Source organism: Thermobia domestica, chromosome 5 (genome assembly GCF_964235325.1).
Source record: "Thermobia domestica chromosome 5, izTheDome1.hap1.1, whole genome shotgun sequence".
NCBI lineage: Eukaryota > Metazoa > Arthropoda > Insecta > Zygentoma > Lepismatidae > Thermobia > Thermobia domestica.
In genome coordinates, this window is record NC_137458.1 from 44,989,536 (window position 1) to 45,014,238 (window position 24,703).

The 24,703-nt window shown below is 36.7% G+C and overlaps 1 protein-coding gene across 1 annotated transcript in view; it reads left to right on the forward strand.

Annotated features, from left to right (window-relative positions):
* Positions 1-1,136: 1,136 nt before the first annotated feature.
* geko (olfaction protein geko) overlaps positions 1,137-24,703 on the forward strand; it is a 93,551-nt gene continuing 69,984 nt past the window's right edge. The window contains exon 1 of the mRNA XM_081758661.1: positions 1,137-1,459. Within this exon, the coding sequence (XP_081614787.1) occupies positions 1,264-1,459 (196 nt within the window). The 5' untranslated portion in view covers positions 1,137-1,263. The remainder of the gene's footprint in view (positions 1,460-24,703) is intronic.

Genomic DNA, 24,703 nt, shown 5'->3' on the forward strand with positions numbered 1-24,703 from the left:
CCCGTTACAGTATATCTTGATCACTTAAAATCCAGAGGCGGTATGCCTTGATCACTGATAAACCAGAGACGGTATGCCATACCACCGCATACCGTCTCACTTCGACCACTATTATACTCGGACATTTTACAAATCTCTTAAATCGATGTAAGTTAAATAAAAACAAAAAGGTGGAACTAAAATTTAACTTTGGACTCTTTTGACTGCAAAGGTTGTTATAAGTCCTCAAAAGATAGTTTTGAAGCTAACGTATGCTCTATGGATTATGATCCTAAGGTTAGTGATTCGTTGTTGTTCTGTTAAGTTTTTAAGGTATATTTTAAAAATGATTTTTAGTTTGCTAAAACTCCTTTTCTTACCTTATAGTAAAAATAAGTATTTGCCCAGTTTTGCGCATCCCACGCCGGCGCTCGGGGCACAAGCCCTGTTTGCCCCACCTTAGTTACGTCACTGGGGCTGCACTGGAATATTATTTGCTAAAGAATATATCCTGACATGAGTAACGTGTAATCTCAATTTCAGTTATCTTAGCTTAGGAAGTTTGGTTAATTGTTCCCTCCTTCTCGGAGTATGCCTGGAAAAAACGCTGCTTTTTACCTGTGGCTTGGATCACACTGTTTAAACAAGGTAAGTTTATATTTCATATAATTTTAATGCTGACAAAACAAAATAACAAATAAGGGATAAGAGACCTTCTTTACACAGCAAAGAAGATCATTATGACGCATAATGTTAATTTTTTCTTGATGCGCTTCCCGTTAAATTGATCTTTTTCTTCGAGTAAACGCTGCCTAGGAAGTCTTCTCTCTCTCGTTCAGAGACCCTATCATGTTTCTAAGATTCAATGGAATCCAGTAAATTTAGTGAGAACTTGTGTCCAAATCTGTATTGAATATAGCGTTATGTATCCTTAAAGCCCAACTAATCGCTCTGTTTGATTACCGAAAGCGCGTAGTGGTAATTTATATCAAAGAGTGAATTGAAATGCAATTTATTTAAGTAATGCATTCAGAAGACGTTTCTTGTATTACTGTCCATGAAGCTTCATTTGTTAAAAATGGAGGTCATCAGCCATACGCATTTTTCCTTTCTATTTCTTCGCTTTCACTCGCAATCGTTTCTGCCCAGCCAACTACAAGAACTGGGCCAGCAGCCGTTATGGAAGGAGAGCAACTCACTTGGTTTTAAGGGGAAGGCAAGAAGGTGGAGAGAAGAACGAAACAACAGCCTTGGTACTAGAAACCCAGTCTTGAAACAAACGTCATGGAAACGGGGTTGTTTCGGCTTGTAGTGGTGTTAAGTTTGCTATTGGTGCTTACGGGTGATTATTACTCTATGTTGGCACAGCTGTTCCAAACCCTTAGTGGATTTCAATCACAAACAAATCAAGTTCCACAGTTGGCGCCTGCAGAGAGTGAAAATTTTCATCGAGAAGATGAGCAACAATCAGACGTTTTCCGTAAGTTTAAGTTTTTATCCATTATATTGTAACATTACACCAATAAGCTGGGAAAAACAACTCTATTTATTTATTTTAAAGCCTGTTACCAAATTTTGAACACTAAGTTTTCAGGCTTTGCAGGCTTCGTTCTTAAGGAAGTTATATTTTCGTGCTTCATTTCTTAAGAGTTGTCATTATCCAAATAAGAAATGAAGTGACATTGTCATGAGTTTTTAGCAGGGACTTAAGCCCAAGAGCGTTATTTTCAAATTTTGTTTAAGGGGGGGATATTATATACCGATAAAAGTAAAATTTCACGTTTTTCATCCACTTATTGCCGTTGGTTTAAAATATATGTTTCAAAATTGAGGAGGGGGATTTTCATCCCTGTCTTCCACCACTTGACACACTTGCTTATTCGTTGGGGTAATAATATTCTCATTCGCCTGAAGACACACTTTAGGAGATTCTTTTCTCGCCATGAGTTGATCAGCAGCCGTTCCGGAGCTAAGGTAAATCGCCATTGTTGTGTGTAGGGATGCCTATCTTCTCAAGGACTTTGTTACTGTACTATAATCCCCAAATTTACCATTATATTCTCACTTGCCACGCTTTCCCCGAAATTTACCATATGGCACTCAAATATACCCTTTTCTTCCCTCAATTTTCCACTCTTTAGTTTGATTTACCATTTCCAATTAAATATTGTCCCACCAAACAATCCTATGGGCGCAACTTGAGTCCTAAAACCGTCGGTGGGAACCCCTGCTCTTGTGTAGCGAACGTCACTTAGCATAGAATATCAAAAGAGCGATCATCTATGTCTTTTCTTCGGTTAACCATGTTAAACTCAGTAGTCCGGAATTCTTTATATTGTTAAGTCAGCATTCTCTTATATCCATTATATACATACGTGTAACAGAATAATGTTTTACGAAAAATGCATTAAATATAATGTGTTTTAAAGAAACAATAGCTTTCTATAAATAGGAGACCACGCTAAGTGTTTTGATAAATGTCCCAATGTAGTTCCTCACAGTTTGATTTTGTGCCCTTTCCTCCTGGACATTTTCTGAAAAAAAGCTTGTTTAAGACATCTTCACATCACTAGCAGTTAAGTTTGGTGATAATAAGTTAAAATGTCCTCGTGAACAATATTTTAAGATTAGATTTTGACAGTCAAATTGAGCTGTTGTCAAGACCTTGTCTGAGACAATAGATTAATCCTAAATTATTTTTTTTTATCTCCACTCCAGCGTGTCTTAGCCTGATGAGAAAGATATTTTATAGACAAAATGTGGCTGTTTAGTGTGAAACACTAGAGATACCCACGAAGCGTGACGAGATACGAGACGAAACATATACTTGCTTCCAATAGAAAACATACACTTTGCGAGACATCACTTTCACATTACTTTTTTTTCTTTTTTTAACGAGACGGTCTCAATTTTTGTCTCATGGGCAACCCTATTAAACAGAATACCAACCAAAATTTAGCTAAAACCGTCCAACATAGAGTGATTCAAGAAAAAATAAAATGCGAGGGAAAGAAGTATAAACTGACACAACATGAAATAATTACTCAGGAGCTGATAAGAAAATAGTCATGCTTTCGAAGGGTACAGAAACGAAATTTCTAGTTTTACGTGTCACGATCAGTGTTTCTTCCACATTGTTTTTTTGGAGGCACTGCTCCCCCCCCCCGAGCTCTGAGATTGTCCCCCCGGAGGGGACCAAAATAATACGTCTTTAATATAATAATAAATAGAATAGTACCAGCAGTGCCCCCCCGGAACATTGTTTCTGAAAGAAACACTGGTCACGATTATGCAATGTAGGCTAAAGGAGATGATGGGTAAGTAATGAAAGTGAATGATCATGACAGAATTGATGGAATAAGAGTGTGGGACCTCGAGAAAACCACAGACACGAATGTTATGTTCTACAAACTCACATATCCTGGGATCAAACCTGGTGTCTCTTGCACTTGAAGTGACCGCTTTACCACTGCCCCCTTCCTTCACCTCCTGTGTAATATATAGTCAACATTGTATTGTCATAACGTCAAGAGTAATGATGATTTTTAGAGATGACCTGGAGGCCGTATCTCCGATCACTGATGATTTCAGAAGATATTCTCCGTTGAGTAATTTCAATACACTGGGATTTAAAGTAGTACTGTATTACGAAAATACTTAGAATATACATTAAGCACGACAGAACATATGATCCTGGGCAGGACAGGATTTAGAAGGGATGCACCAGTACACGTGCATCCCCCTTCGTTGTAAATATATACTATCTAAAATGGAAAGTTAGAAGTGTAAATAGCAACACTTTCCGAAACTTTCTGCCGTCATGTTTCCGTTTGGGGCTCAAAAGAAAGCGGAGTTTTGAAAAAGCAATAGTTTAAGTCGATTTTCTGAAAGTTAAAGGAAAAGGATTCACGAAGCAAAACAATATCTCTCATTCACACCACAGATGCCTAAAGGCATTAAAAAATTAAATGTATTTCAAATGGAGTGGTAGTTATTGGTGCATCCCCCGTCAGAAGATCCTTGATCCTTCCCTAGTTCTGGCGGAATTTCGTGGCTCTGGGGGGGAATTCTCCCCCGCGCCACCTTTCGCGGAGCGCGATAACCGGAATCAACATTGTCTGCGATCGTGCTTAATGTGAATTACCAGTATTTTTGCAGTATTACTTTTCACACCCTGTATATTGAAAGTCCTCTTTGAATGATACCTGAAATCACCAACTCGAACACCATTGGTTACAAGGGAACTTACGTCTCTTAGTTTGCAGCAAGGAACATGATGCAAGAAGCAGTACGTATGAACACATTATATAATAATTTTAAATATAATTACAACTGAAATCCAATCCCAAACTTTAATCACCTGTCATTTGTTTTGAATAATGATTGAGTTGACAACGAAAAGATGGATGAATATTGTCTCAATACCTGACCTCGCCCTACAGCCAGTGACGACGATAACGGCCTCGCAGACACAGTAATGTAGATGACTTCCGTACTTTAGAGATCCACAAAAGTTTAGAAACTCAACAAGTAGGGCTTGTTTATAACTCGGCTGGGGAGTTTCTAAATCCGGTTTCGCCACATCCGCCTAGACTAGGGTGACCAACCGTTCCGTAAAAACGGGATTGTCCCGTTTTTTCACTACTATTCCCGGTGTCCCGAAAACTTCTCCCGGGACGCCGAAATGCCCCGTATTTACGTACATTGGGTACAAAAAACCTTTCCAATCGCTAAAATTTCTTAATTTATGTTATTATTTTCTAAGTTATGTGATTATATTGGAATATGTTTAATTACTGAGCAACGTCATTACGACGTTTGCAATATTGGATGTGGTGACTGCACTTTTTTTCCTCCTAGGCCTCCCCTGGCCGCAGACGACAGTACAAGGGTCCGAAAGTCTTATGGAAAACAAGTGTAACCTGTTTTTACACTCTGTTTCGGGCGGTGGAAGATTGATGCGCTGTCATCAGTACAGTACAGTGTTTCTGTGATTTGACTATGATGCAACATACTTCCATTTACGAAAGGTGAATAGAAGTATAGAACTATAAAAGTAAAAAGAAAACTAGTCGTAAATGAAATAATGTTAAAGAGTAAGAAAATGAAAATAAAAGGAGTCGGAATCCGATGCTGGAATCCGATCCAGGGTGAGAATAATTATAAATCCTGTCGGGGATAGATTTGAGCGCTCATATATATTTTAGTAATGATTTCAAATATTTCATATTTTGTTAGCTGCTGATAGTTACTTGTTATCTAATTAATTCCACAACCTTTTCAATAGGTTTTAAAGCGAAAAAGTGTAAATTTTCCCTTTTTTGTGAGAGATACAAAAAGGGAAAAAGAGAGAACGGAGAGGCTAAAAAATATATTTAGGGGAGCAATCTATCCAGAAATAAAAGGTGTCCCGTTTTTTCTAGTTGACAATTTGGTCACCCTAGCCTAGACGTTACTTGTCGCTAAACAATTAACGTTCTTTCTGTGATCCGTAGGACACTTCCAGCTAAAATACATGCGATTCAAATCTCACATCAACCGGTAAATCCAAAACTCATATAGCCACGTCATAGGCTTAACTAGAAAGAGTTTGACCCTCTTATAACATTGTTGCGCTCCCTAGAATACCATTGAATCACAAGTATGGTGTTTTTAATCCTCATAACTCCCTCTCAGCAAAATGTCCTAGTTACGACAATGAGCCTCATACTGAGAAGGAATATTAGACTCCAAGAAGGATGTAATATCTTGAGGTTTTGACAACATTCACAGTCTGGCTAAGAAAGAGGACCACGGCCGATATTAAAATACGAGTCGTACAATGATTGATGTTAAAACAATTTAATAATAATAATAATAATAATAATAATAATAATAATAATAATAATAATAATAATAATAATAATAATAATAATAATAATAATAATAATAATAATAATAGTTTAATATTAACAGTGTTTCTTGTTTTGTGCTTGATTATAATTTAACAACGTTGCCGCGTAAATACATTTGCCAGTGGTTTGGTGTAACTTTAACCGAAAAACTTTACAATGTGTAGACCTAAAATGTCATAAGATGCGATAGGGATAATAATGATAATTGCTGTAAATTATGGAGTTCGTTTCTCAGTGAAGTAAGTACATCACACTGGATCAAAATAATGCAAAATATTCCCGTTATACCAGTCAGTAATACACATGTTGAACGAGTATTTAGTGTAATATGAGAGATCTTTATGATCAGGTAACAACAATCAGAACGTCAACAGAACTTGTGATGGCAGAAATTTGTGTTCAGATGAATTTGAAAATTATCTGTGTAGTGAAGATTTCCATCACACTTCCAATTTAAGAATCAGAAATTTGAATATTATAAAAATTGCCTTCTGTCCCTCCGTTAGGAGCAGAATTTTGAAAAAGGTGGAATAGGTATTGCATTATGCTTAAATACAAGTTTAAATATCAAATATAACACCTCGAACTTAAACAAATCCTCACATTGTGTATTTTTCTCAATAAAGAATTGGATGTACGCTACCATGACATCTTAATTTACAATTCAGCTAACACAATGAATGTAATTCATATATTAGCGTAGCGATATAGGCCTACTAATGTTGAACGAAGTTGGTTTAATATCAATTGTAAATTTATGTAATTAGATTGTAATTTAACAATTCATGGAAGACATTTCCTAGATATTCGTTACGGTATAACTCTACTACAATAATTTTGTAGTAGTATATTTAGAAAAAAATCCAGAGAAGTCATACTGCAAAATGTCTGAGTAAATGATCTAAGTATATTAATTACTATGGGTTCCTGTCACCACGACATGGCGCGTCCTCAGACTGCGGATCGAGGAGAAGGCCTCTACATATAGAGGTTAGCCGGGAGTATATTGAATAAGCAGTCACGGACAGACGACAAGGGGTGGTCCTGTAGCTTGGGTTTGGGAACGGATGAGGCTAACATCTTCATCCTGTAAAAAAAAAAAAAAAAAAGACACTTGTTCAAAATGAGATTTGGAACATGGAATATAACAAGTCTTTATAGGACAGGCGCGTTAAAATCCGTAATGAATGAGAGAAATATAAGATGGACCTAGTAGGAGTTCAGGAAGTTACGAGGGCGGGGTGAAAAGTTCTCTGCCTGACAATGAAAGACTGCGAATTTCAGTTCAAAAATGATTTTATTTTTCGACGCAAACTCCCTTAATTTCAATACACTTGATCCAGCTTTTCTCCAACATCAGTATTCCTTCCCGGAAGTGAGAGTCTGGAAGGTTGTGAAAATAGTCATCCACGACCCTCTCAACTTCTTCATTCGATGTGAAGCGCTTCCTATAAACAAATTTCTTCAAGTTTAGGAACAGATAGAAGTCTGATGGTGCCAAATCAGGAGAATATGGGGATGGCCGAGCAAATCGTACCCCAAATCCCGCAGTTTCCCCATTGCCAACGCACCATTGTCCCATTGCCACAGGTGCGTCGTCCTGGTCAAAGATGATTTTGTTCTTCTTCAAGCCAGACCTCTTCTCGCGAATTTTGGCATCCAGTTGGTCAAGAAGGTTGGAGTAAAATCGTCTGTAATTGTTCTCCCTTTTGCAAGGTAATCAATTAATAGGATCCCTTTCGCATCCCAAAACACACTGGCCATGACCCTTCTGGCCGATACAATCGTCTTCGCTTTCTTCCGCGCTGCACCACCTGTTTCCACCCACTGCTTGGACTGTTGTTTCATTTCTGGTATGTAGTGGTGAACCCATGTCTTATCCATTGTCACAAAATCGCCGCACAAAATCGGTCGGATCCCTTTTGAATCGGTCCAAAGATTGCTGCGAAAATCGTTTTCGCATTTGCTTTTGGTCGGCAGTCAGCAAATGCCCCACCCATCTTGCGCAGAGCTTTCGCATAGCTAGTTTTTTGTGCAAGATGTTTCGCACCCGTTCCTCCCATATCCCCACACTCTCAGCTATCTCACTCACCTTCACTTGCCTGTTGTCCAACACGATATCACGCACTTTCTTGATTGTTTCCGGTGTGGTTGCGGTTTTCGGCCTTCCTTCACGTGGGTCATCTTCGAGGGATGTGCGATCACGTTTAAATTCAGCTGTCCACTTTTTAACGGTTGACATGGAAGGAGCCGAGTCCCCGTAAACTTTTGTCAACTTCAGATGAATTTCCGTAAAGATTAATCTATCCAAAACGAAAAATTTGATTATCGCACGATATTCAAGTTTATCCATCTTCACAACTAACACGCAAGACGTCTAACTGCAACAATGCTTGCACACAAACTACTTGAGAGAACAAGTTGACACTTGTTATACGAACAACTGAAAAGCGCTCCCAGGCAAGAACAATAAAATTTTGCTGATTGGAGTGCCATCTCTGTATCAGGCCGAGAACTTTTCACCCCGATCTCGTAGGTTGGAAGGAAATGGAACTGTGATGTCCATAAACTTTACGTTATTCATGGGGAATAAATTAAAAATCACCAATTAGAAACAGTGTTTTTTTTTCACAAAGGAATAATATCATCAATTAAACAAGTTGAATTTGTTAATGGCAGATTTTCTTTTATTACTCTTAGGGGTCGGTGCTCGGTAGTGTGACATTATTGTTCTGACTTACACGTCCCAAGAGAAGATACGGATGACGATGTAAAAGTGAGTTTTTACGAAGAAGTAGAACGGGTATTTGACAAACTCCCGTGATACCATATGAAAATTCTGTTAGGGGATTTCACAACAAAGGTAGGACGAGAGGATATTTTCAAACCAATTAGAAGGGAATGACAGTCTCCGTAAGAAAAGTAATGACAACGCCGTTAGACTCGTGAACTTTGCACCATCCAAAAACCTTACCGTGAAGAATTCAAAACTCCCACATCACGACGTTCATAAATATACTTGGACGTCATTAGATGGAAAAACACAATCAAATTGATTTTAGTAGATAGAAGAAGACAGTGTAGCATAATTGATGTTCGGTCATTCAGAAGAGGCATCGAGGAATCGAGGCATCTCTATTCTGTAACACTGATCACTACCTGGTAGCAGCGATAATAAAAGAGAGATTATCATTTAATAAAGGAAATATTCAAATCTGAAAACGGAGAGGTTTAATTTAAAGAAATTGGAGGAGAGCAGGCGAGAGGGGAATACCAGATTATAGTGTTTGGAACAGATTCTCGGTTTTGTAAGATTCGGAGTGCACTAGTGTTGAGGATACTTGGGTTGAAATTAAGGATAGGACTAACTTTCAGCAAAAGTAAATTTGGAGTATGTCGAGATACATAAGAAACAAACCACGATTCGACCAGGAATGCACTAAACTAACAGAGAAATTAGCAAAGAAAAACTGTTGGCTAAAAATTCGAACGATATAACTATACAATATTTCGTTTACATCAGGCGGGAAATATCCAACACTTTTAGAACAATGAAATTCAATTTTTGATCTCTGAGTGTAGGCGAAATTTAAGCTAATGTGAGTTAATTTTAGCTGGAGGGAGAAAATGTGGAACGCGATACACAAACTAAATCTTCTTATCTGGAACAAGGAGCAATTGTCTCAAGAATGGAAAGAATCACAAGGAGCAATTGTCACAAGAGTGGAAAGAATCAATCATTGTTCCAATTCACAAAAAGACGACACAACTGATTGTAATAATTATCGAGGCATCTCTATTCTGTCAATCTTATAAAGTCTTCTCAAACATTGTATTAGCAAAATTGACCCCATATATAGATGAAATTATTGGAGATCATTAGTGCAGATTTAGGCGAAACCGACCAACTATCAACCAGATATTTACTACTCGACAAATACTCTCAAAGAAATGGAAATACAATACCATGGTACCGGTACGTCAATTATTTTATTGATTTTACAGTTACGGCCTACGACTCGGTTAGGAGGGAAACATTGTACAAAATTCTTACAAATTTGGAATACTAAAATAGCTAGTTAGATTAATTAGGATAAGTTTAAATGAATCCCAAAGTAAAGTTTGAGTAGGAAAATTTTTGTCCACGAACTTTAACGTCGAGAATGGTCTGAAACAAGCAGATGCCTTGTCGCCATTATTATTCAACTTTGTTCTGGAGTACACTTTAAGGAAAACCAAAGATAATACCAGGGCAGGGCCTAGAGCTGAAGGATATTCACCAGGTTACGGTATATGCTGATGATTAAATATGATAGAGGATGATAGGAGAGCAATTAAAAGAAATGCATAGGTGTTATTAAACGCTTGCAGAGACATGGATTTAGAAGTAAATGCAGAGAAAACTAAATAATACATGGAAGTTTGCCTAAATCGTAATACTCAAAATATCAAATAACACTTTCGACAAAGTGAATACTTTCAAATATCTAGGGTGAATAATAACAGACGAAAACGGTATCCACGAAGAAATTAAACGTCGACTAAAAGCATGGAATTTGTGTCATTATTCAGTTCAAAATATTTTGTCGTCGCGAATTCTGTCGAGGAATTTAAAGATTAAAATACATAAGACGGTAAATATCCCTATTGTGCTGTATGGTTGCAAAACATGATCACACTCTGAGGGTAGAACGCAGACTGAAAGTATTTGAGAATAAAATCTTGAGACGAATAGTCGGACGCAAGAGGAACGGGACTGGTGAATAGCGGAAACTTCATAACGAGAAACTACATAGTTTATACCGTTTACCAAATATTGTTAAGGACCTCAAGTTTATTTGGCTTAGGTGGGCGGGTCATGTAGCCAGAATGAAAGAAAATCGGAACGATTTTAAAGTTTTAACTGGAAATCCAATCGGAAAAAGACGATTAGAAAGACCTAGGCGCAGATGGGAGGACAATATTAAGATGGATCTCGCAGAAGTAGGAATACAAAGTAGAAAGTGGATCCAGTTGGCTTAGGGCAGAAGTCAATCGAAAGCTTTTGTGAATGTGGATGGCATTCAGGAATTAAATTTTCGGGTTCCATAGGCCATACAGTTAGTTAGTTGTATTACAGATTCCTCTATGCTAATGTATTACACTCCTATTAGATCAAATATTACTGGTAAAAACAAAACTATAAACTAGTAACCAACTAGAAAATATGGGAACGAGAAGCTGGGAGGAAACTAGAGAGAGAATATTTTAGGATTTAAGATTTTACACTAGCCTCGAAAATTTAGGAGCTAAGAAAAATCAAGTGACCTATCTTGGGGTTGGAAAAATATACAGCCAGAAGTACCTTCTGACAAATATCCAATATGTCAATAGTGAATAAACTGTATGAGTGATGCTGTGCATTGTTGGAGCGCGTGATCTTCCGTCTTCTTACTAATTTCAAACTCAATTTATAGAAGTGAGTTTCTAGTATCCAACAAAAAATACACAATACAAAAAACCAATATGTTCTAGAAAAAATCTGGATGCTTTTGATATGCCCTTCCTCATTATTGACCCATTTCAAGTCCAAGCAACTGAAATTTCTCAGAAATAATTACGCCATAGTTTGACCAAAGTCGAAAGTTTCATAGGACATTTTTTAATCTAAGAGAGGGGAAGGGGTTAAGTGAGTCGTCATATTAGATTAGCATCAACTCTCAGCGGGAGGGATTATGTGAAAACGTTTCTAAACATATACACCTTATTGTGTCAAAAATCGAATAATTTTTACGATAGCTAACGTTATCATGAAACATTCTTTAAGCCCGGGGAAAGGAGGAAAAAAAGTTCCCTTTCGATTTTGACTGATTTTAAATCGAAGTGGTGTGAATGATTGTGAAACCCAAAAAAGAACACATGTGTCTTATTGCATGGAAATTAAATATTTTTACGAAAAATATCATCGATCATATATTTTAATTGGAGGCGAGGTAATACCTCCCACATTAGGGGAGATATATTCAGCGTTCGTTCTTGACTGATCCCAATCACTGGTAATTACGAAAAGAGTCAAAAGAACAAAATATGCAATACTGTACCAAAAAAAAAAAAAAAAAAAAAAAACATCGTGTTACTCTAAAAGAATTGGAAGGAAGAATAAATCTACTATTCTATTATTTATGGACGATCTCTACACGCACTGATCAGCTCAATCTAGTGGCCTTTTGCTTTTTGCTGACGATTGTAAGTTATACAGAGAAATATCGTGTCTCCATGACACAATTGCTCTACAGGACGACATAAATTACCTTATAGGTTAGTGTGAGATGTGACACTTGAAACTCAACAAGAAATGTGACAGTATTACTATTACTTTGAAAAAGTTTCTTGTTCCCTCCATATACCATGTCAATGATTCCCGTATCATACATTCTGCTAGTCATAATGATCTTGGTGTCATCTTTGATTCAAAATTCACATTCTCTGACCACATCTCCTCAATACTTAAGAATTCAATGCGTATGTTGGGATTTCTTTATCTATTCACTGAACTACGCACTATTCCGTCATTAGCAACTTTTTTTTTTTTTTATAAAACTTTAATGACGCCCAAGATCGAATACTGCTCTCCCATATGGGCCATTGCAGCACCTACACATCTCTCCAGACTTGATTCTATTCTTAATTTCTATATCGCTATAGTCCGTTTCCGTGTTCCTGCACTTCGAATATTATCTAAGAAGGAACTCTTGCGACATCTGAATATCCAGACTCCGGAAGTACGCAGAATTCTCTCTGACCTGAAATATCTTCATAAAATAGTGAATGGAGACTTAAGATCGGAAATATTACTTCAGAAACTATCCTTACGTGTCCCTTCCCGCATCAACCGAAATATTCACCTAGTCCATCTTACCCGTCCTAGGTTGGCAATTATACAGAGGTCTCTTTTTTACAGAATACCAAACTGTTATAATCAAGTAATAACTGATGTGGACATTTTTTTTCTAGCTACCCAGTGTTTGATAGAGCAATTGAACGAGTTTTGACGGAATAATATTACTTTTACACTCTTTTTTGACACTGTTCTATGTTGTTGTTATTATTGTTGTCTTGTTTTTTCTTTCTTTTGTTAACTTTCCCTGTGTAAAATGGCAAAGTTATGCTGTATCTGGGAATTTGTTTAATAAATAAAATAAATAATTTTACTGCTTTTAACTCGGTGCAGATTGTATAATTAGTAAGCCTCAAAGAAAATGTAAGTAGGGATTTTAACCCCAAGCTGTAAAGATGATTAATATCCTATGAAGAAGCTATACACTATGTTTTGTGATAATCAAATAATTTTTACGTGGGGTTTATTAGAAAATTATCTTGTATGGATATGTTCAAATTTATACTTGAAATACTGTAGGTTTTACTCACTTTTAGCGATATTCTTGAGGGAACCCCAAAGGATTTGATCATTTCTGCAAGTTGAAAGAAGACGCATACCAAGTTTCATTAGAAAGGGATACATTGCATGAGAGTTATTCTGGAATAGTCGGATGAACGGATAGACATACAAATACCAGGGCGCTTTGCAAATACTGATCGAGTCGAATAGTAGAAGCTTCGCTACGCTAGCTTCAATATTTTCTGTTTGAAATAAAATTATATCAGTGTAAGTTCTATTAATTTAGTAAATTCTATTTATTTATTCAACACAACAGGCTCTAGGTCCAGTTAGAGTGTTGTTCCTTTACAAATACATTTATCCACAGTTATATCTTTCAACAAGATTATACATTTATACATTTTCGTCATCACATATATTTTAAAATATATTCTTATATACTGTCTCCAAAAACATCTATATCAGACAACCTCTCAATTGCATTGTAGGAAACACACATCCTCCATATAGGAGTCTTAACGAGGATATTCGTTCTTGCCTTTCTGCAGTAAAATGTACCGTTATTTCCTACCCGGGTTTTAACATTTCAATGGAAATAATAACAAATTAAATAGTTGAGATGGTTGATTAATAAGAAAAAAACAATGGAATGATAGTGTAGAAGGAAATGGGAGTACCAGAGAAAACACACGCACAAGGTGTAGTTCAAGGATCGAACTAGGGAATCATAGCATCTACAATTAAACCAGCTTCAGTGGAATCAATAGTCTAGTACTTGGATGGAAGGAAGTGGATAAGGAATGTACACATACGTGCTTCCATGAATTATATCCTGACCAGCGAACGAGTGCGGGCGGCCGGTTTTGGAACTAAAATACAAACAACAGTGTTTCTAACCGGATTACTTGTAATTAATCTATCACAGTTGTTTTTGTCCTGTTCATAATAAACCACTTCACGCAGATGTTCGTGTTAAGACAAACACAATTTCAAAAGTTATGTAAGTTATTTTCAGAACAGTTTAAGGGACTGCAAAAAAAAAAAAAAAAAAAAAGTACATACATCCTCCATATTAATTTGGCAATAACTTGCGAATAAACTAACCTCAATGTTGTACAAAGGAACACTGAGAACTTCGTAGCATTAGAGTGTAAGGAATTCCTACTTCATCTGTTAACAAAACCTCGAAGTTCATCTTTGTGAATCAAAGTTATACTTTGGCAACTGTGCTTTCATTGTTTAAAGCAAGTTTTATTGTGTAGTTTTGAGATAAGACGTCTTTGAAATTGCTACCAATTTGGACTATGTGATCGATCAATTGACAGTACCTTCAGTAACAAATTTGCATTGAGATCATTTTCGGATGTGCTGCAAAAGACTGGTGAGAGAGAAACTGATAATCTAACCGCCTCCGAAGGAGATTTGGATCCGCCCCTAATTAAGATGGTAGATAAAGATAACTTTCTCTTATATCTAAGCTGTCATTATTTAGCATGGTTTGGTAATTTAAAAATCCAGCATTTCTACCATATTTTGAAAAATTTATTTAAAAGAAATAAACCGAATGTTACATTGGGAGCGGTAAGGGAGAGATTAAAATTTAAAGTGGAGAGCCTGACAATTGATTTCTTATAGCTCCAGTGAAATTCAGAAAAAAATGAATTTCATATTAAAACAGAAATGCAAAATACATTTTCATGGTTACTCTTACATTCATTATGTTATTATGAAGTTAATGGTACTTTTGAAATTGATTAGAGTGAATAGATATGTATTTAAGTAACAAAACCACTTGCGTAAGTTTTTCAAAATATCAGTTAGAAGAACGAAGTTTGTCTTCCATTGCCATCTGATTGCTCAAAGATACCGACGATGAAACAATTGGCTGGAAATCATGCGGCCGCTTCTTACATCAAATCATGAAGAAGATGAGTGCCAATGTTAGGTACGTAAGTTCAGTTTTTTTTTTTTTTTTTTTTTTTTTTTAAGATCCCCTTTTTGAACTATACGTAGCACATTTTAGTACTTACACTTGAAATAAAAATACAGCTGTTTAAAGACGATTGATTGCCTTTGTCTTTGAATTTCATATGTGCGCACAGGATTTGTAAAACAAGACAGTACATCTGATATGTTTGAATTATATGCAACTTATAAGACGGGCTAAACTCAGTCTTCTGAAGTCAATCGACAAATGATTATGTATTACAGACACAAAGACAACACAAGGCTCCCAAGTTTCAAAATTATATTGTGTATGAAAATATATAGTAGAATTAATTCTTTGTCACAAGAGACCTAGGGTCTGAAAGAAATTCAGAGGGAGTTCAAAGGGAATTTCTATACTCATAAATAAAAGTTGTGAATTTATTGTGTATTGAACCAATGATATTTATGCTTACATTACCCATACGCTGATGTTTTATCGATACTTTTATTTCACATTTACCAAAAGGCTGGATTACGATAATAATCTTAAAAGAAAGATGCATTGTAATCAGGTTTTACAAGGCAATCCAGAAAGACAAGCTATTCAATCCCGTAGCCCTTTAAAAAATTAAGGAAAATTTCTTCTTCACTTCCTTTTCCCCCAAAGGGCTCCCATTCACCGAAAAAGTGAAATGAATAACGTCCCATGATTATGCTCTTTATGCTAGAGGAGACAGATGATTAATGAAAGATTGTAAAATTAATTGTTGGGCTCTCATAGAGCCACGTTCAACAAAGACACATGCGCTAGCCAATAGACCAACGAAGAGAACTTCCACAGTTCTCGAGTGGAAACGTATCGGAATTCTTTCTTGGCTACAACTCAAGAAAATAATTTAGTTGCCAATCGATGGACTTACATTAAAACAAATACAAGCATCGCGAGCCTTAACTTGATTTAAACTTACAGTTACAAGATATTGCGCATGTATCTAAGCTACCAACCCATAATTAATCTTTTAGTCATTAACATCTTATTACTGAGTTTTACAGGTTTCTACTGTTTTATAATGAAATCAAATAAAACGTAATCCATTTTTTTAAATATAATCTGCTTAATACACGGTAGAAATTCACTTGTGTGCTATCTTATTCTTAAATTGTTAATTTCCATGCATATGCCATTATCCACAATACGTCTGCATTACTGCAGGAATAACCATTACTACATTCAACAACAACTATATAATTTATGGAGTTCTTTATTAAGCGAAACAGATTAGGCTACTTATAACATGTAAACTGAAACTTTTGAAAATCGTTGGATACACTGCAGAGTGACGCTCTTTGTTCCCCTGTCCCACCGCGTTTACCTAGAAACTGATGTAAACACAACACTAGCGCCCTCCACGAAAAACCGCACTAATATCCTGGTCAGGTATTACTACTTTCAAAATATATGAAAACTTAAAAAGAAAAAAAGATTATTAAGATCCTACCTTTTTAGTTACATTTTTAGGAACTCCTTGCTGCTAAAGAAAAGTCATATTTTCCAGAACAATTTTGTAGAAATTTTAAGAAGTCATTCTAAAGTTTATCCGAACACAAATTTCCATCACACGTTCTGTTGACATTATTCGTATCAGCTGCTCATAAACTTTCGTTACACTAAACACTCCTTCCAATACAGTACATGCATTACTACCTGATATAACGAGAATATAGTGCATTATTTTGAACAATGTTTGGTGGATTCTCGAAAACCACACCCTGTGATTTACTACAATTATTATTATCTTCCTATGACATGTTGCTTTTATAGACTTCAAAATGGAGAATTTATTATGCAATTCATTTCCATCGAGACCAAGTTTAATCTTATTAAAATAGTGTTGGTGTCGCACAACAATAAGTAGAATATAAATCTAGTCTTTTGTTATATAATAAAAACATAATCCGTGTAAATAGCTAGCAACTAAATACAACGGAAATTGTAGGGATAAAATGGTATGGGGAATTAACTATGGACAATTTAATACTTAAAGCCGTAGATTTATTCGTTGGCCCGTAGATACACAGAATATACCGGTATTTCAAACTCGGGCAATCCGGAAGGCACCTCCAGATCTGGCAGCCATACTTCTGAAGACCACCTGTCATTAGAACGATTATTTTACAATGTTGCCAAATCCACAACAAAGGGTCAGCTTTTTTGTTCGTCTAGTTGGGTGGAATGTGGAGTAAATGTTTCCTGCTATTAAAGACACAAAGAAATCCGAAATATTAATCCCCTTCAAACTAGTCTCCTTGGTAATGCACACACTTCTCCCAGCGCTTGCAACATTGTTGGAAACACTTCTGGAACGCAGTTTTTGGAATGGTGAGCAACCGTACCGTCGCCGTCCACATGATGTCTTCTCTTTACTTAAATCGGGTCCCTTTTAGTGGTGTTTTCGGCTTGGGAAATATCCAAAAGTCACATGAAACTATGTCGTGTAAGTAGGAATCCTGACGAAACATAGGACTGTTGTGTTGGGCGATCAAATCCTGCATCAAATTTCGCGGATTCTTTTCTCATGTCCAAATTCTCGTTCAAAATTTAGCAAAATTTGGTGCAATATCGCTGCTCAAGTTTTTTTCTGTCATTTTACAAGACTGAAATCCAATGACCACTCACTACACGTTTTCACTCCTTGGCCGACTGCCAGCGGCTGACGTTTTGTGCGGGCGGGAAAAAAATCACGACTGTGCATGATTGGCCTCTCTATATCTACAATGAAGAAAGTCTCCCGTGCTTCATTGATTTACGCGGGAAAAAAGAAGGTTCGATACCTTTTGAACATACCTTGTATATTTTGTTTCGAACGAACTACGTATACAGCCAGGCCCGTATCCAAGGGGGTCTACGGGGTCCGTCCCCCCTAAATTTTTGCCGGCTCCATAAAATTTTCACGGCAGGCTTGCAAATGAACTATAATATGGTTACGTCGGCTCCCCTTAACTTCAGCCGGGCTCCCCCTACATTTTTGGGCTGGCTACCGGTCTGTATACAGCTGTCTATACTAGATGGAGGTATTTGTTTCTTCTGTTGTTAATTGCCAGAGCCAAGAGCTGAAAGTTAAACGTTTAGTAGGAGAATTAAGGTTGAAGATGACTGCTTTCACTTCTCACTGTTCCTTTTCTTTCGACGTAAATTTCTCCATTCTAAGTGGATGGCTGTATCAGCTGATTATGCGATGCAGGTTACCCGGCTATGGTTTTCTTTAACAAGGATAAGAGAGAAAGTTATGGACGTACAGAACTTTCTTTCAAACAGTTACTGCTTTGCTATTTTATTCTAAAACCATTTGTATTGTGAACAAAGCGAGAAAGAAAGAAAGAAAAAGAACTGCATTGCATAGTTTTCTTGCACTATTTTATGGCCAGGAATCCGTTCATTGCTATACCGAGACAATACCATTGCACGAAAAATGTTTTTGTATTACGTCATTGCCTTGTTACACATTCTATGAGTAATAATAAAAAAATAATATGCAAACTCACGTGTTGCGCTGTTGACAAAGGGAGGAGTCATTCAGTCTCAGAATGCACTGGCAAAGAAAACAATTTATAAACAACAGAGTTTTTTCTCGTTCTTTCTAGAAGTGGAATGCGAATATAAAAATCGTTTGAATGTCAGTTAACTATCAACACTGATAATTAGGTAAAGAACTACTGTGGAGACAGTGATATATGCAGGCTTGGAAGTATTTTATAGAATTATCGAAATTTAACACTGCATGTTTTTAAGTATGGCATTTAGGAATAGCAAACGAAACAAATATCCTGTGAAGTTTTAATTAACATTTCCAGTTATTGTGATAAACATGGTTTATAAATAGAAACCGGCAAAATGCCTATTATTTAATATTAAAGATATGATCAAAAATTAAGTTTAAATGGAGCGTTATAGTTTAAATTTAAGCCAATTTTATTTGGCCCATTTTGCCTATTTCTCTCCATACTGTCTAAATAATTGCTTTAGTGACTAATGTTGCCTATTCTATGCATTTTCTTAAAAATAAGACTCCATTGGCATACATATATATAATTTCGTATTCCAAGAAAGGATTCTGCCACTTCCGAGAAATACACTAACTTATAGGCAGGTCAAGTTCAAGCTTCATTCCGCTATAATAATAATAATAATAATAATAATAATAATAATAATAATAATAATAATAATAATAATAATAATAATAATAATAATAATAATAATAATAAATGTTACCGAAACCAATGACACAGTATAATCCACATTTCCCTCTCCATTTTCCTCTCGTTTGCAACAGCATTGCATTCCACATATGCACAAAAGAATTAACGTTATTTAAGCCCACATTTCAGCATAGTAGACTGAAGTTACGAACTGCTGTTTGTAGTGATAAAATGCCATAAAACTTTGGATTGCTATGTGTACCGATAAAGTGAATACAATTTGAACAGTTATGTGTAATGGTAAGTGCTGTATAGAATGTTTTTACCAAATATACTTAGAATACATGTCAAGCTTCGTTTTTATATATACAGTACAAGAAGTTATTAACAAAGAAGTATGTTTGTATATTCTTTGAACATTATAATTTTAATTTATTATTTTAATTGTATTGAGTATTTATCTTCATTATTTCCAGTTACATTTTACTGCCTATTTTTTAAATTTTAAATGACTGTTTGCTTGCTATTTTCCAGGTTTTTAATGTCTAAACATCCGGTCTCTAGTTATAAAATATGAATTGAAACAGCATTTCAAAGTGATAATGTCGAAAAGTATACGGAAGTTTTAAGGGGCACAATGGCTGAATGATGCATTCCCCTCTGGTCTAGTGGCTAGCACGTGCGCCTTTGGTGTACGAGGTCCCGGATTCGATTTCCGGTGGGAGAGTTTTTGAAATTTCAACTGTTCTCGATGCTTCTGCGTTCGTGTCCCTGTCGTTCGAGGTTAATAGTAAAACGAGTTAAGTGAGTAAAACAAATAAAATCTAGTAATAAGTTGTTAAGCAAGTTAATGAGACACGTTCGGTGAATCAGTTAACATTTTTTTTAAAAAAAAGTGATAGAGGCCTTACCTCTAGGGCGTGAGGTCCCTAGTTCGATCACCGGACAAGTAAGTCTGTGGTGGACAATATCGTGTCCTCTATTACAGAAAATCGTTTGTCGCCATCTATTATCAGTTTTGTTTCACAGCTATAAATGTTAAAACTAGAAATAGTTAATTTGAACCACTTCAGTTCGAATAAAGGGTTACCAAAAAAATAGAACCTATTCTAGATACATTGAATCAGTAGCGTAGCCAGGATGTGTGTTTGGGAGGGGGCAAGTGCTGTTATAGGCACACATAGAAAAATTACAAACATAAAAAAATATAAAAAAAATTACAAACATCAAAGTACCAAAGTACATTGCCGGACCTCTTTGGGGGGTGCTCTCTGGGCCCCCCCTTCCCTACGCCACTGCATTGAATTGATTGGAAAAAGCTGCTTCTCGATATCTCTTTCCGTTTTCGCTCTGTGAAAATCCGTATTGAAACCGGAAGCAATAGAAAATTTGAACCATTTCTGGTTGTGGTAGAGTATCGTAAGTAGTCATGTTATGTTGTCTTGATGCTCTAAGTCGTTTGGAAGAAACTGGTTCTCGCTATCTGGTACCATTTTTGTTCTATAGCGATAAAAGTTGAAACCGGATATGGCTATTTGAACCACTTCCGGTTTGAGCAGAAGGTTAACGTAGGAAATGGAAGATATTCTTGGGATCCGCTGAATTGAACCGGTTTTCGATATTTCTGACCGTTTTTGCTCTGGTACCTGTCGACGAACGGACAGACTAAACCGTTCTTTAAGATTTCCGACCCTTCCTTAGGCATGGCATAGTTTGAAAGTCTAATAATTATACACTTCATTAAATTCGAAAAGTTCGTTTAGCTGTTATAAACAAAAATAACTGCGAGACTAAGAAAAATAAAGCTCTACCGTAATTGAAAACATTTACACTTAGAATTGCACAAATGCCACACCGACTCGCAAACAAATAACAATTAGATCGACCTGAGACATTCTGTGAAAAATGGTACCACCCATCACAGGATGTCATCGATGTTAAATGACATGATATTCTTGTACAAAACATTAAATAACAAATTAAATACTAAGGATTTGGTCTCTGCCTTTCATCTCAGGGTACCCAATGGAAACATACGTGTGGGTAAATGTTTTCATACGTGTGGGTAATTTCTTTTATTGTAAGAAATTTCGAACAAATGCAACAAAACAGTCACCAACGTGGAGGATGGGTGCAGTGTACATCAAACTGAGTAAATGTAAAAAAGCTCTGGATATACACGGTATGAGTCAGAATAGATTTCGCAAATATATTACAGCTATTCTATGTAGCTCTGATATGAACACTGTAATTGGGTAGAATTACCTGTTGTATTCTTCTTAAATAAATAAATGATTTACTAGGTACCATTCTGTGCTGCTGCTAAAGGAGATTCTAAGAATAACAACTGGAGCATCAGGAATGGTCTACTACGTGCACTGGTATGTACTTAGCAAGGGCCATAGATTCAGTTTTCTGGTATCTATTTACTTACGTTAGGGTAGTACGTACAGAGGAATTTATTTCGGGAGGGATCCAAATTCCATATGAGGATAAATTATATTAAAATTTATAAAATCACCCCTAAAATCAGATCGAATTAACAGAAAAGTCAGGATTTCAGGGAAAAGGGTCCGGAACCCAAGACCTACCGGACGTCTATTTACGTCCCTTGGGTAGTGTAGTAGAAAATTTTTCATGATCTGTAGCATCTTGTTAATAGGGACGTGAAATGTTTATTATTGTTATTTTCTTTACGTAAATTCTCGAGAAGAGGTTTTCCATGGAGGGTTTTGAATCTGAACATTCGTTGACAGCCTAGTAATTTAAGGCGCTATTCTATATTTAAGTGTTCTGTCTGGTCCTGCCACAGATATACGATCCAAATGCACGCTTTATGTCCAGTGTAGGTCATTGGAGAAAGGTGATTTTAATATCGAAAGTGGCGTATTTAAGGGGGCTTCCAGGCTTAAACCCTCCGGAATTTTATTTACTATTTTAAAGTAAATGAAGTATATTGCAGAATTTTCACATTTCCAGGAATAAAGTTAGCACCCCCCCCAAAAAAAAAACAAACTCGTAAATACACCACTGAATATCGATCTAAATAAAGGAAGAGGGGATTCGGATTATTTCAGTTTATGTTATCAGAAAAAAGTCATATTATTGTAGTTAAGAATTCTAACCTACTACATAACCTAATCTAATCTATGTGTGCAAAAGTTTGTAATGAGTTTTTTTTTTTTTTTTTTTTTTTGTTATTTTCAGTAGAAACATAATCAACAAAAGTTGGTTTTCCTGTTTAGAAAAAGATACTACCTAGTTATATCATAAATACTGTCACAAAGTTTGGAGTGGCGCTGTAGGCATCCGGAGTGGCACAGTGCTGCCATGTGTATAAAGCGGAAGATGCATGTAGTGTGTGTTTGACTGTTCATGGCATACGTTCATGTACTGAGTTCTAATGGAGTGGGGCTATTACGAAAATCGTGTAGCAGTAATTGCACTACACAAATCGGGAAGACAGCAGGTGAGATTTTCAACCTCCTGAAACCCCTAGAAATCAGCAAGAGATTCGTGTATCGCGCCATACAGCGATACACCGAGACTGGAACGGCAGCTGACCGCGCAAGGAGTGGCAGACCACGAACGGTACGAGCCCCGCAGTACCAGCAGTCGCAGCAAGAATTCGAAGAAATCCTGTTCGAACACAAAATGTGATGGCTGCTGAGATGAACATCAGTAGAAATTCCATGTCTCGTGTGCTCAGGAGTAACCTTCATCTACGGGCGGACTGGTCACTTTCTGACCCAAACATTAATGTCGAAGAGGGTCCTTAAATCAAAGAGACTGTTGCGGCGTTACGCCAACAATCTGGACAGAAAGATTCTGTTCACTGACGAAAAGATGTTCACAATTGAGCAGGTCTACAACGTCCAAAATGACCGTGTGTATGCCACGTCATCTACTCCAGCTGCTGAGGCAGCTCCAAGGGTTCAGAGGGCATATCATCCTGCCTCAGTGATGGTTTGGTGGGGAGTGAGCTACTCAGGCACAACACAGCTGTATTTTTGCGAACAAGGTGTTAAAACATTTGCCAAGGTGTACCAGGACACAGTGCTAACACCTATACAGTAGTAAAACCACTGTCTGCTACCATGTTCCCTGGAGAAAGATGGACCTTCCAGCAGGATTCTGCTTCAGGCCACAAAGCGAAAACAACCCAGGAGTGGCTGGCACGGAACGTCCCGGATTTCATTTCTACCGCTGATTGGCCTTCTAGCAGTCCGGACCTTAACCCGTTGGACTACAAACTTTGGGCAGTCCTTCAGGCAAAGGTCTGCCATAAACGGCCAAGGGGGGACATTTCGAAAAATGATTCGTGCGTCAGGTGTACAACATATCAATGTAAAACATGACCAAAATAAATTGCCTTGGTGTTAATACTATCTGTGTTATTCACATTCAAACTTGTGACAGTATTTATGATACTAATGTTTTGTAACGACAAAGATACATTAATTTATCAATAGGGCCGATTAAATATTGACTTCCGTGATCGCAACGCATCTTTGCTATCAATTTATATATATATATATATATATATATATATATATATATATATATATATATATATATATATATATATATATATATATATATATATATATATATATACAGGGTGGGCCATTTTAATTAATCCACGGAAATATCTGAAAAATGATAAAACATAAAAGAAATTTTTGAAGTACACGTTATATATTGCTAAGGGGGAAAACCAATTCCGCCAAAGTACCCCTCCCCGCCCCCCTAAATGGGGGTAACGGGGGGTAACTTTGAAATGTCAAATGGGAACATGGGTCGAGTAATACCTCGTTCGAAAGGTCTTGGAAAACTAAGTAACGCTGTACCAAAAGTTGTTTCATATTGTGCACCAGTTTCAAAATGGCCGCCATGATATGGTTTGGAAACTCCAGTACCCGTATTATGAAAACCATGGAAGGTAAATGAATGGAACAAAATTGAAATACGTAAATATCATCGGGCATATCGAATGATGTAATCCCTGTAATCCCAGTGGCCTCCCTGAAGGGGTCTTGTGGGCTAACTTCAAAATTTCAATGTCCGACCGGACAACGGTTCGTGCGTACGCTTGACCTACCCAATGTTGTTTGGAAGGCAGACTTCATGCATAGAGAATTTGTGCACTAAGTTAACGCGGATGGCCACAGTTACATTTTGATTAACTATTAGCATTCATATCATATTGTGAGCTTGAGGGACGAAACGGTGTGTACGTATATCCCCGAAATGCTTTCTGAATAACCAGCACGCATTGCATAAAAGTTTCTCTTTCTTTAGTCACTACAGCGTCATCCTTACAAAC